Source organism: Mirounga leonina, unplaced genomic scaffold (genome assembly GCF_011800145.1).
Source record: "Mirounga leonina isolate KUSES-001 unplaced genomic scaffold, KU_Mleo_1.0 Mir_151, whole genome shotgun sequence".
Classification (NCBI taxonomy): Eukaryota; Metazoa; Chordata; class Mammalia; order Carnivora; family Phocidae; genus Mirounga; species Mirounga leonina.
This window is the reverse complement of record NW_023270377.1, coordinates 92,342,429-92,356,786: the sequence shown is the minus strand read 5'-3', so window position 1 is coordinate 92,356,786 and position 14,358 is coordinate 92,342,429. Positions and strand designations below refer to the sequence as shown.

At 41.8% G+C, this 14,358-nt stretch overlaps 1 protein-coding gene across 1 annotated transcript in view; it reads right to left on the bottom strand.

Moving 5' to 3' along the window:
- ZRANB3 (zinc finger RANBP2-type containing 3) overlaps window positions 1-14,358 on the bottom strand; it is a 303,113-nt gene that overhangs the window by 6,328 nt on the left and 282,427 nt on the right. Inside the window, exons 15-19 of the mRNA XM_035008146.1 lie at window positions 12,804-12,895; window positions 9,089-9,190; window positions 7,768-7,910; window positions 1,502-1,612; window positions 90-492 (exon numbers count right to left, since the gene is read on the bottom strand). Coding sequence (XP_034864037.1) covers window positions 90-492; window positions 1,502-1,612; window positions 7,768-7,910; window positions 9,089-9,190; window positions 12,804-12,895 — 851 coding nt within the window. The remainder of the gene's footprint in view (window positions 1-89; window positions 493-1,501; window positions 1,613-7,767; window positions 7,911-9,088; window positions 9,191-12,803; window positions 12,896-14,358) is intronic.

The following is a 14,358-nucleotide window of genomic DNA, read 5'->3' as shown; positions in this document are numbered from 1 at the left end:
TGCCATATTAAAAAGTTAAAGAAAAAGTGAGTCAATATTCATCACTCAGTACAATGCAGCCTTCTGTCTGCCACATGATTATAATTTACCTGTTCCAATGGGAGCTTTGAGATCCAGGTAATGTCCAGAAGATTCTTCCTCTGACTTTTGGGGGCATCTCTCAGACGTAAAAAGAGTTCCTGTGCATTCAGATTACATAGCTGACACACACCATGTTCAATTTCAAATACTTTGGCTCGCAGGTAACTGTTATTAGATCGAATCCAAAACTCTTCCTGACATTTCAGAGAGCAAAATCGTGAATCCCAAGCATTCACTTTACACTCTTGCTTAGTTTGGCAAGTGGGTTGCTGACAGCGAAGGCAAAGTGGATTTCCTTCATTATCCATAGCTTGCAGATAGCCTTTGGATATAGAAGGCTTCCCAGTGAGATCAGCTTGGGCTATGCAGGGATTTAGAAATGGGACACACACTCCATCATCAAGGAACTTTCTAGAATTGAGCAAAACATGCAATAAGTAACTAATGAACACTTAACACTAGTCACTACTTCATATAGTGAATGGTTTTCAAAGTTTCTATACTGATAAACAGTAAATGCAGGACCCACAGATTCTGTGATTCAGTGTGGAAACAATAGTTATAGTCAGCACTTGATGCTTCATGCCAAATAAAGCAAAGAATGGGGTGTTAAAAAATTAATTTGAATACATATATGCTGCCTCTCTTGGGAATTTAGATATCTTCAAGTTAAACAATCAGACTTGGAAACATCTGAAGAAATTGGCAAATGAGAAGTTAGAAAATGCTTCTTCAGGCTGGGAAAGGACAGACTAATGTGAAACCCCACCTGAAGTTGGGGCTCCCGTGCTCTGTGTGTGTTGGACCACACACCGTAGCAGGACAGAGAGGCCATTTACTAAGGCTTCCATGACACCCTCTGGGAGCCCCTGCTGGCCACCAGGAGACAGTCACACCCACGGAGTGACATAGCCAAGATGCTGATACTATTTTTAGGAGCTGGAACAGAAGACTTGCTAAGTACGTGCCTCCTACAGGTAAACTCAGATTTGACTGAATTAAAATGAGAAATGAACATGACAGGACATGCACTCAATTTGTTAAAATAAAACGAAAAGGTACATCCCTCAATTATGTTGAAAGGTCCTACATGGAATTACCACAGCTGCTTGCCTATTTTCCATGGCTGTTTCTCAGAAGTGTTAAAAGCTCCTTGTGATAGAGCTCATGACTGGGAACATCTAGTATCTTTGGGTGGGTCACTTGGTCCACCTGGTCTCAGGGTCCTTCTGATTTCTAAGGTGAGGACATCCTATTCCTCACAGGGTTGCTAGGAGGATGGAGGAGTTACCATATTGTGAAAGCTCTTTCTAACCTCTAAGTGGCCACATCAAGGTCAAGTATGATTACAAATACGAATACAGAAATTTAAAGGAGTACAAGTAGTACTACTATGTTCTTCTCATAAATGAAATCTTACTGTGTAGAAGGTTCCCGTGGCCTGGACTCCTTCATGATCAGACGGACATGGCCCCCATCCTTCTTCACCTTGTCCAGTGAGGCTACAGCAACATCTTCTTTGGTGATGTATCTAAAACAATTACATGTTAAGAAGATTTCTTCTCTCTCCTCTAAGAGTTTCTCTATTTCATGCTCACATTCCTCCTTGTAAGAGCAAGAGAAAAGGTAAGACAGGAGTCTTCATGGTGCTAATACGAACATTAGGGAATATTTCCTACCTTTACATTGGCCTCCACGTGTGGGAAGCACATCTCTGTTCCAAAGTGGTTTTTTCAAGATTTATTCTTCTAAGATATTCAAGAGTCCTTCAATATCCTCTGGACCAGTTTTCACTTAGGGGACAAGTGGAGTGGGTGTAGGAATAAGAAACAACCAAATCCATGCACAACTGACAGCCATGAGTAAACAGCTTGCCACACTGCACAGAGAATCTCCCGCTGCATGTTTACCTCCCTGTTGGCCTTTCCTTTAAGGTTCCCCCAATCACCTTGATGAGTTATAACAGTGTATCAGCGTACTTGGGTAAAGTGATTCTCTTTTTAGTTAACCAGGTTCCATCACATCTTCTATAATCTTAAGGCTGTTTCCATTATTATCAGCCATACAGGGTTTATGGAATCCTTCCACTGAAATAACGCCACTCTTGATGGGGATTCAGAACCTTATTACACACCACTATCGATACCACACAATGGTTTAGGGACTGGAAGTAAAGAGGAAAGTTATTCCAATTAAAGGTGACGGGGGATTTTAAGTAGGTAAAATGCAATTACCCAATTAAGTCCTTCTAATTAGCATGGCCCACTTTCTCTGGTAGTTTACACTTATTGTAGATTTTTTTCCTTTTTAATTAGTTTAAACATGAATTTCTTCATATTTCCAAGTACTTCTTAATTTGGTATCTTGACAATAAAATTAAAGTTAAATCACGATGGAATTGTGTAATTGTAGGTAAGATCTTAGAAATTTGCTTTTCTGTTAAAGTAGATTTAATAATTAACAGATTTGCTTCTTTTTATAAACTATTAATTTTTTGATACACGCACATATTTCAAAACTCAAAAGGCATGCAATGGTGTATATGGTGAAGAGCAAGTTTACCATCCATTCCCATTCCCTCCCCCAGAGCTATCTCTATGACCAGTTTTTAATACATACTTTCAGAAAGAATTTTTTTCTGTGTAGAGGTTATACCTTTTATTTTCTATTTTTATTGACATATAACTCATAAAATAAAAAATTTACTATTTTAAAGTTTACATTTCAGTGCAGTTCATTCACAAGGTTATCCAACCATCACCACTAATTCCAGAACATTTCCATCACCCCAAAAAGAAACCTGTACTCATTAGCAGTAACTCCTATTTTTTTTTTTAAAGATTTTTATTTATTTGACAAAAGAGACACAGCGAGAGAGAGGGAACACAAGCAGCAAGAGTGGGAGAGGGAGAAGCAGGCTTCCCGCGGAGCAGGGAGCCCGATGCGGGGCTCAATCCCAGGACCCTGGGATCATGACCTGAGCTGAAGGCAGACGCTTAATGACTGAGCCACCCAGGCGCCCCTATACTTTTTATTTTTAAAAACAAATGGTAGCACAATATACACACTAATCTCCACCTTGCTCTTTTTACCTACACATACATCTCAGAGATCTTTCCAGATTAGTACACACAGGCTGCCCTATTTTTTAATGATGGCATGTTATTCCATTATTTGAATAAATCATATGTTTAACCAGTTTCCGACTAATGGCATTTAGGTTGTTGTTCTAGTCTCTGCTATCATAAAAAATGCTGTAATATCCCTACACATATTTCTACACATTAAATATATGTAGAATAAATTTTCTGGAAGCAGAATTGCTGGGTCAAAGGTCTTGGGTGCTTTAAATTTGGACAGATTTTGACACATTGCTCTCTCCTTTGGGTTTGTACCAACCAATACATGGGTCCACCAACAATGCAGGAGAGGACCTGTTTCCTCACACTTAAACTAGCACAAGATATGTCAGTTAAAAACATCTCTGCTAATGGTGATACACATCTCCTTATAGCTTTAAACCTGCATTTCTCCTATGAAAAATGATTCTCTTTTCATATATTTGCATTTCTACTGGTGTGTTATTCTGAAAGCAAAGGAAAAAAAAGAATTGCAGTGAATTTTTTTAGAATTCTCTAACTTGCCCTTTTGCTTCCTAAATTTCCCACGTCCCTCCATCCCCCAATTCTTCAACCATTTTATTCCCTTGACAAAAGCACTTCACTTAAGTATTTCAGTGGATTCTAATGAACTCAAACACTTCCTGGCTTTGAGGGGCAAGGGGATATTAAGCCTTGCCTCAGGTATTATTCAATGTTTAAAAGCTTAGAGACCTAATTCAGTAACTTTAAAAGATGCTGAGAAATCTATTCAGAGACTTAAGAACTAAAAATAACCTTTCCTACAAGAGATTTAAGCACAAAATTCTGGAAACCACAAGAAACAGATCAATCAACCCACAAAGCGGGAGGTTGGCAACGTCTCAAACATGGTTGTGTTACCACCATTTAATTTTCCATTGAGGTTTGCTGGGAAGTTGATGTAAGTATACCACCTCTCAAAAGGATTATGGTAAATCCCAATTTTCAAAAATAGGGAAGGGAGAACACTGTCTACCAAAGTAATTCCTGGATGGGCATGGCAGTAGAAGATGGCAAATTTTGCAAAAAGAGAAGAGTGTGTTGGAAAGTGGCCCACAACAGGGAAAACAGTGCTGGGCTCTAGGATGCTGACCTGCTTTGGGGGTCAAAATAAATCGCTGGCATTCTAAACCTAACAGGGCTCCAGGGGAAGCATGCTGGTCTCAACAAATGGGAACTCAGCAACTGAAACAATAGCTGGTGATCTTGGCTTCCATTCACATTTAAGATGGAGCTACTCAAAAGCTAACTGCAAACTCTGAGCTTGGATGCGTCCCAAGAACAGGATAATCCGGCTGGAGATGTAGCCATTGCTTAAAATTAGTGTCTATGTGTCTTTATTCTAAGGTCATTCCATTTTTTTCAGAGAGGAATTCTCTAATTTTCTGCTAGGAAGTAAAATGTGGCTTCTAGTATCCTGGAAGTGAAGAAAGGGGCCTGGGGAGTGCTGGTTTCCAATATAATGCCTCTCCCTTTATCTCCACTAAGCCTGGTGTTTCCAAGGCTGGTGCCTCCCTGGTTCAGTTTCAATAGAAAGTAAACTGGTAGGACAGTGGGAGGGCAAGGCATCCAGTATCTACCTGCTCCTCATACAGACTTCCAATCAGTGCTGTTGTGCAGCCTGATCTCTCACACCTGCTTTCAGACAGAGAGTTATGCCAAGTCACTGGGACGTGCTGAGGTTGGCCAGCAAGAACCAGCACGCTTCCCCAAAGCACACCCCTCTGCAGGCACACAGGTTTTGTTTTCATGGCTCTGCTAAGTCCACTTCCCTGGAGCCTTCCCTCTCTCTTCCTCTCTCTGATCAGTGACCAAGGTCTCCAGATCTATCTCCTAACACCTCTCTTCATCCTCTTTCCTCCATTCCCATTGCTCCTAATGTCTCTTAACTTGTGTGGGAGGCAGTATCTTAACCATCTCTCCCTAGGACTCCTGTCTCTGGTATTCAGGCAATCACTCATCTAGGTCATGTTGTAAAGGGACTTTGCAGATGTAATTTGGGTTACTAATCAGCTGACCTTAAGAAAGGGAGCAATTCCAAGCATGAGAAGGATTTGACACACCATTGCTGGCCCTGAGACGTAGGAGCCCATGTGCTAGAACTAGAAAGAAGCCTCTAGAAGCTAAGGGCAACCCCCACCCTGACAGCCAGCAAGAAAACCCAAGTCCTACAATCATGAGGAACTGAATTCTGTCAACAACCTGACTGAACGTGGAAATGGACTCTTCCCAGATTCTCAGTGAGAGTCCATCCAGCCGACACCTTGAGTTCAGCCTTAGAAAATCCAGAGCAGAGAAACCAAAGAGCCATCTCAGACCTCTGACATACAGAACTGTGAGATAATACATTTCTGTTGCTTTGAGCTGCTAAGTTTGTGGTGGTGTGTTAAGGCAGAGACAGAGAGCCAATGCAGTCTGTTTCCTTACTTCAAGTCCTCTCTTTTGATCTCATTTCCCAACTGCTGCCAGAGGGAGCTCTGAAAAACACAAACCTGATTGCTGACTATGCTGCCTCATACATGCTTGAGCTTTCATGTATCATCTCCAGAAAACTGTATAGATAACACCGGTGTGTCTGACTCTGGTTTGTATTGATTTCATGACTTTTGCTTTTACACCTGATTGGCCACCTTTCTCAGGTGGTTATTTAGGTGGTCAGCCATGTCTGATGGGGAGGAAACAATGTGACGAGTCTAGAAATGGCTGGAGTGGGCTGTAAATTTAGTTAAGAAGGAAATTAAGGAAATTAAGGTCATGCAAAGAGAACACTAATACTGCAACTAAGACGGTGGTAATGGCAATGAGAAAATGTGGGGGACTGGAAGAAGGATCGAGAGAAACAGCATAGGCATCACGCTTTTTGTTACACGTGAGTGTATGTGTAGGGGTGTGTGTGCATGTGTGTGTACATATACATAGCAATGCACACAGGTATTTTAAATGTATTTTTTATATAAAGTAATCAACATTCGTGGGAAATATTTAAGCACTACAAAAGAGTTTAGGTGAGTCCAAAACTGGCAGCTTGTGCACAAATCCAACTAGGCAAGGGGCTTTAATGGATTCACAGAGTATTTTATTTTTAATCTGAATTTGAATGACTTCAGATGGGTTATGCACTTTCCAATTTGCTATACTTCTCCCCCCTACCTCAACCGTCTCTGGCTTTACACTTGATCTCATGTGTTCATTTCTGGTTCCTGCTTTGCTTTTAGTCATAGGAGTTTGCGATCCAGGCCTAAAGTATAAAGCCCCTACTATCTCCACAACTCTCCTATTATATGGGCAAGAGTCCTCATCAGGGGCACTACTGACATTTTGAAACAGATAACTGCTTGGGAGTGCAGTCCTGTTCACTGTAGGATTTTCAGCAGTATCCCAGGCCTCTAGCCACTACATGTTCCCCGGTTGTTTCCCCTAATCGTAATAAACTAAAATGTCTCCTAACATTGCCACCCTGGGGGGTAAAATTGCCCCCAGCTGAGAGCTACTGTCTTAGAGAAACCTCTGGTAAGAGTTCCTAGGGTACCCTTCTAGATACTTTCTGTGTCATAAGAGCAATTGCATATATCTGTATCTCCATCTTTTTTTTATACTTATTTTTACTCTTAATATCACAAGTATCATTCCTTATTCTCACATATGAATATACCATATGCCACATTTTGCAACAGCTGAAGAGATTTTTCACTGTATAGGGATACAAGCTGTATGATCAACTGCACCCTCTCACATATCATTGATGGATGTTTCTCACCTGTGTGCATGGACAAGTCTAGAGATCATAAACTGAGGATGAGGACACATTACTGGTGTATAGAGATGGCAAGAGTGACAGGGGCTGTTCAGTTTGGTGCTTTGTGATCTCTCCCCACGCGGGAGCTGGGCAACAGAACAGCGGACTGCATGTCGCTACTTCATGCTGAAGAAAGAATCTACAGAGAAGGGGGAGTGAGGTCCCGCAGGGGATACCTGAGCTGGGCAGAGATGATTATGAAGCCAAGAAAGGAAAGTAAGTGTACAGAGATTAGAAAGAAACCTGTAATGGTTAAGGTAAAACACGGACAGGACACACCTGACCTTTCATTTTGCTTCCGGCCATGGGCACGAGACTAGTTCCCCGCCATCCTCGGGGTGCTGGTGTGTCCAGCAGAACTAGCCCCCCTGCTGCATGGCACCCAGATTCACGCTCCAGGAGTACAGGGCAGCGGCTCTTCTAACAGGGACCTGTCTTCCTGTTGTAAATTGTGTCCCGGGCTTGGCAGTTCACAGGTCACACCCGCCTGTCACTCTGGCCTCTCTCCTGATGAGTGGGGACTCATGGGACTAAGGCCCAGAAAACCTGATCTTTTCCAGCAGATTTGATCAAATTCACAAAATATCTAATTATGTTGCTATAAAATAAGCTGTTATTTTATGTATAATTTTCTCTTAACTCATCAGGATTTCATTACTGGTTACATAAAATGTCTCTCCCCCTGCCCCCCCGTAGAAATAACCATGACAAATAATGAACTACAAAATAAAAAAGAAAGACAATGCATACCTTTTAGTACTATTTTGCTTGGTTTGTTGCTTTGTGATCTCTTCCAAAGCAAGAACTGGGCTGCAGAAGAGCTGCCCGCTTTTCCTGATTATCTTTTGCTTCATGGCAGTTAGACTATTCCATTCTCGAACAAACCTCAAAATCTGGCAGAAAATGAGGTAATGAAGAGTTAACCAGCTCACCAGGCATCTTCCTTTGAAAGTAAGCCCCTTATCACATCAGAAAACTGCTGTTTTATTATATCCCCAAATAGGCTTCTGAATGTCACAATTTAAGGCTTTCTTCGGTTTGATGCATCTTCATATCTTTATTGTAAAATATCTGTGGCTAGTTCTGCAGAGGTCTCTTTCAACCCAAAGACACATTTCAGGACATCCAGCATATGTCCTTAATGCACATAGGGACCAATGGCAACAATGTGCTCAGCGAGACCAAAAGAGGCCCAGCTGTTAGAAGCACAAAGCCAGCGGTAGCCGAGGCAAAAGTGGTCTTGGGGAGAGTGGGTCTTCCAGCGGCGGCAGGTTTCAGCGCCACATCTGAGAATCGCTTTGTACCCGACTGCCTGACTTCTCATAGGCAAACAGCCAGCAATAAATCTGGCACATTTTTACCAGGGTCGCTATTATTCTTGCTTATTAGTCAATTATATGTAACTGGCTATTTTCTGGGAATCTGAAAATCAGGATTCAATGATACCAGAGAAAATAGCTCACTGCTACCTTTTCCTTTAAGATGGGTATGGCTGACCCATGGGCAACGTTTGCTTTTCACTCAAAGGGCAGAAACATAATCACTATTCTCTTGTAAAAAGTGGTACGCTGCATGCTGTCAGCCCCACCCATGTTGATCCTTCTCAGCAGTGAAGGTCAATCGGCCACAGATCAGGCTTAAGGCCTCCGAGCGTGTACTTGGTCTGTGGCTGTATGCCGGCGCTTCTGAGGATGCCAGAGTCCCCCAGTACGGCATCGTCCCTGCTCTCAGAACTGGCCATCGTTAGAACTTAACCGTCAGAGATAAAATGAGATTCTGTCAGATACAAATACCACAGTTGCTAATCCTGTGAATGAGAAATTAAACGATGTGAGCATAATTCTATCCACAGAAACAGCAACCTAGGTGTGATCACTCACCAAGGAAAGAGATCTCACGTTTATTCTCAGCACCAAGGTAAATCATAGGCAGTGCCTGGACTGACGAAAATGCGACCAGTGATCTGACTCTGCACCAGGCCACAAGGTAACTTTACTTTTATTAAACTGAAAATGGTCTTAAATTACTCAACAGATTTTAACTTAAAACAAATGCACAGAACTAGTCTTACCAGGGAGCGATTCTGTTTCAGCTGAAAGCTTGCAGGTAAGTCTTCCCAAAGGTCTAATTTTATATCCAAAGGAATGAAGTTACAGTTCATCTGGTTTCCATCCTGATTATAGATTAGGAAGGCATTATTAATCCATCTGGTCTATAGGCACTACTAATTATTTTAAAAAGTAAAGAATTATATTATGGCACAATATTCCTAAAAGATAAATGGAGGCGGCACATTCTAACAAGATTCCACACACACAGATGCCCTGCGTGGATGCTGGGCGGAGGGGCCAGGCCCCCAGGCGCTCTGAATGCCTCCACTGCTTTCCTCTTAAGGGTAAAAATACCACGTAGAGGGCTGTAGTCAGTTAAACATGAGGTTTATTTTTTTTTTATTATTATTTTTTTATTATTTATTTATTCATGAGAGACACAGAGAGAGAGAGAGAGGCAGAGGGAGAAGTAGGCTCCCAAGGAGCAGGGAGCCCGATGCGGGACTCGATCCCAGGACCCTGGGATCATGACCTGAGCCGAAGGCAGACGCTTAACCATCTGAGCCACCCAGGCGCCCAAACATGAGGTTTAAATATGAGTATTTCTTTTATAAAGGGGAAGAAAAACTTCTGCATATGAAAATCTATTGTATCAATAAAAGCTGAACCCATATTGGAATTCTCTCAGCTGAAAAGAAAGTTACAGCTTCCATAATCACTTTGGAAAAAAAACACACAGAAAGTACTTAACATACTGATTCAAAGTTTAGACATGTAATGGTTCCTATAAACTCTGAATTAGACTTGGGATTCTGGCTAAAATGAATAGCTCTTTAGAGGGACACTGTTACTGCAACATAGGATGCTAAACAGCTGTTACTGATCTTCCTTTTAGGGGGTTTTTATCCAAATCCCTACTTCCAGATTCACCTCAGCTCACCTTACAGCTGTGAAAAGAACTGTTCACGTGTCCTCTGCTTAGGGTCTCATATTTAGAAGATTAATTGAATAACATTTTATGGTAAAGGGACATGCAAGTATTTAGCTCATTCATAAAAATGCGCTTGAGACTATTAAGAGAGTCAAGAAGGTGAGGTGGCCCACGCGACCTGGAACTAGAAGGTGGGTCAGCAAGGCTGTCGCACCAGGACTTTGCAGTTTCTCTCCTATCTCCACCCAAAGGGGTGAAAACATTGATCAGATGACCCAGGATGCAGAGCTTTCACTGTACAGAATAAAAAGTGTAAGGAGTTTAAGGGCTTCTGAATTCTGTGTTGTACTCTGCCTGGTGTCTGCCTTTTGGGTTCTTGACCTTCAGTCGCCTCTGGGGACCAGTTCTCTATTATTCTCACATGGTGGTCTGGGAACCATGGCCTGGAGCTCTCCCCACACTGCAGATGAGGGTGCTCAGGCACTCAGACCTGCCTCTACATGAGCTGAGGAGGCCTTGTGCTCCCTCCACACCCAGAGGTTCCACATGGTGGACAGGGGTCCAAGCGTTAAAGAGAAGCATCATTCCCTGCCTGGCTTCGTTCCCGGTGTCTCTCTCTTGGCTGTGGTCTCACGACAGAAGCAGTGTGGGGCTTCTGGCATTCACGATCCTAGTCATCTCTTAATCTTCTAGCAATCCCTTCTAATTATTAGTTGGCACTGGAGATTATTACACGGCCCGCCATCTATCTATATTTCTATTTGGTTTAGTGTAAAACCTGTAACCTAAGTTATCTTGAAAAAGGCATTCTTTCAGTAGGCTCTCATGAGTATAAGAAGTTACAAATATTTTATTTTACTTATAAAGACTAGGAATTTGATACTGTAGAGCAAAGTATTCATCATCTCAACAAGTTTTTCCTCAAATACTCACACTAGTTTACCTAGGCCACAGATTCTTACAGGGCCCCTGAGACCACTTTAGGGGATCCACAGAGGCAAAAGTGTTTTCTTAATAACAGTAAAACAACATTTGCCCTTTTCACCCTCATCCTCTCACAAAAGCACAGTGATGTTTCCCAGGGACAGACAGATATGAGAATCCCAATGTCTTCATTAAGACTCTAGAGAAACTGGTAAAAATATAAAACAGTGAAGGGGTGCCTAGGGGGCTCAGTCGGTTAAGCGTCTGACTCTTGATTTCTGCTCAGGTCATGGTCTCAGGGTCCTGGGATCCAGCCTGCGTCAAGCTCCTGCTGAATGTGGAGCCTGCTTGTCCCTCTCCCTTTGCTCCCTGCCAGCCCCGCCCCCCCCCCCCCGCTCTCTCTGTGTCTCTCTAGAATAAATAATTTTTTAAAAAAATCCCCAAAACAATGTAAAACAATGCCAACTCTCCTCACTAAATGTTATCTTTGTTTTATAAAATACGTTTCATGCCCTGCGTGGATGCTGGGCGGAGGGGCCAGGCCCCCAGGCGCTCTGAATGCCTCCACTGCTTTCCTCTTAAGGGTAAAAATACCATGTAGAGGGCTGTAGTCAGTTAAACATGAGGTTTAAATATGAGTATTTCTTTTATAAAGGGGAAGAAAAACTCTATTGACATGAGTATCAACAATGGGTTATTACTATCTTTAGTTAATAAATATTTTTAAGTGTTTCCAGTTTAATTTCAAATACAGTAAATATCAACAGATATAACCCACATGAACAAAAGCTCCTTGGGGTTCTCAACAAATTATAAAAGTACAAAGAGCTCCTGAGACTAAAAAGTTTGAGCACCACTAACCTAGGCTATGGCATGAATCCAAGCAATCATATTTTTAAAGCTTCCTAGAATTTATTCGACATGGATGGGCAGAGTCAGGCTTTGGCAAAGGTGCTGCGGCTGCTACAAATGATCTGTGAAGGAGCTAACTTTTTTTGCAAGTACAGTTGACACGATGTTATGTAAGTTTCAGGTGTACAACATGGTGATTTGACAAGTCTATACGTTATGCTGTGCTCACACAAGTGTAGCTCCCATCTGTCACCATACAACACTATCATTATCATTGACTGTATTCCCTGTGCTGTACCTTTCATCCCTGTGACTTACTCACTCCATAACTGGAAGCCTGTAACTTCCACTCCCCTTCCCCCATTTTGCCCATGCCCCCACCCTGTCCCCTCTGGCAACCACCAGTTTGTTCTCTGATTTATGGGTCTTTTTCTGCTTTGTTTGTTCATTTGTTTTGTTTTTTTAGATTCCACACATAAGTGAAATCATGTGGTACTTGTCTTTCTCTGTCTCACTTATTTCACTTAGCATCATACCCTCTATGTCCATCCGTGTTGTTGCAAATGGCAAGATCTCGTTCTTTGTGGCCGCATAATATGCCACTGTGTAGATGTGGGGTGTGTGTGTGTATACCACATCTAGGAGCTCTTACTGAGTTTCTTATGGCTAGGCACAAGTGCTAAGTGATTTACAGGAATTGGCTCATGTTACCCTTGCAACAACTCCTCTCCACATTTTCCAGTTAAGGAAACTGAGGCACAAAGCAGTTAAGTAATATGTTCAAGATTCCCTGCTCAGTAACAGATATGAATTGAAGCAGTTTGGCCCTGAAGTCTGTGCTCTTAACTACTATGCTGTTTTGTTTCTCATTGTCTTTAGATTTAACAAAAGAATTTTAGAATTAGCTTTAAGGAGAAAAAGAACCAGATACCTATATCACTGTTAATAAAATTAAATATCTCCACTGAGACATGAAAAAAAGGAAGCCTTTTGTATGTTTCAAGCTACAGAATCTGCATGATGCTTACCTTAGTATAGAGGTGAATCCGGTCAGTATTCTTACTTGCACAGAACATTAAGGTATCATACACTGGCAAGTTGTCTGAACTCTTCAACTGTTCTAGTTAAGAAGATAAAAAAGAACCTGAAGGCTTATCTCTCCTCTAACCAAAATAGCTTATTTTAATCTTCTATGGGTTAGAATGATGAAAGAGCTATATAAAACATATCAACATATTTGACAAAGAACATGTATCTGCACTTGAAATAAAACTACGATGGCAGGGCATCTAAGACCACATTGGCTTATATGGAAACCAGTTGCTTTGCACTTTTGCTAATGACTCCATAAGAGAGAAACAAATTAGGAATTAGCTGAAAAGATATGAGTTAGGTATGAGAGAGAACTTCCTCCACCGAGAGTTGTCGGTCTTAAAGGAGCCTAGAATCTGGATTTCTCCAAGAGTGGTTTTAAGCTGGGACTGAAGGAGCACCACTTTGGTTACCAGCAGCAATCCAGCTCTGTGAAAGGCCACTTAAATGCCAGATTCCCTATGACCCAGTACTTCACATTCAGAAAAGGGGACATGTGGACAAGTTTTTTTTCTGATTATCTTCTTTTATTTACCACTTCTCAGTTTCACTGACCAATATATATAGGAGAGAGAGGGTTAACACAGTGGATCTAGGGGCGCCTGGTTGGCTCAGTTGGTTAAGCGACGGCCTTCGGCTCAGGTCATGATCCTGGAGTCCCGGGATCGAGTCCCACATCGGGCTCCCTGCTCAGCAGGGGGTCTGCTTCTCCCTCTGCCCTCTTCCCTCTCGTGCTCTCTGTCTCTCATTCTCTCTCTCTCAAATAAATAAATAAAATCTTTAAAAAAAAAACAAAAAACACAGTGGATCTAAATAATAATTATGGTTAACACTTATCAAGTACTTACAATGTGCCAGGCACTGTTCTCAGTACATATATTAACATCTCTCAGAAATAAGTAGTGCATTTTACAGAGGAGAAAACTGAGGCACCTTTACTTGCCCAAGGTCACACCACCAGTAAGAGGACTTAAGACCAGGAATGTGGCTACAGAGCCTATGCCCTTAACCTCTGCCACAGTTTCTGAACGACTTTCATCCTCATCATTATTTTTATTTTATTTTTTCCTCGGTGACCTTTTAAAGTGCTTCCCCAGATCTAGAAGTCTATGATTTGTCATTCTACTTGGCAATGTCATCATATTTTAATTTTTCTAATCAAGCCACTGGTCATTTTACAAACTTGGGAGTATTCCCATATTTCATAAATTCAAAAATGTCAGCTTTTCCCACACTTGAACACCCCTGAGATTGGCATGTTGTACAGCCAGTAACTGTGCCGTTTTACAATCATTGCTGGCCCAGTGGCAGGTGCGAAGTGGTGGTCACTGCCCGAGCACCCATGAGCTTAGTCATAACTACAATACTGTTATTACTTCAACACCACACTTGAGTCAAACGCATTGTCTGTTACTACATGAGTTCAGTTTAATTACCTCTACAATGTCTTCAAAACGTTTCACTATGATTTGGTATTGAAATGAAAAGTTA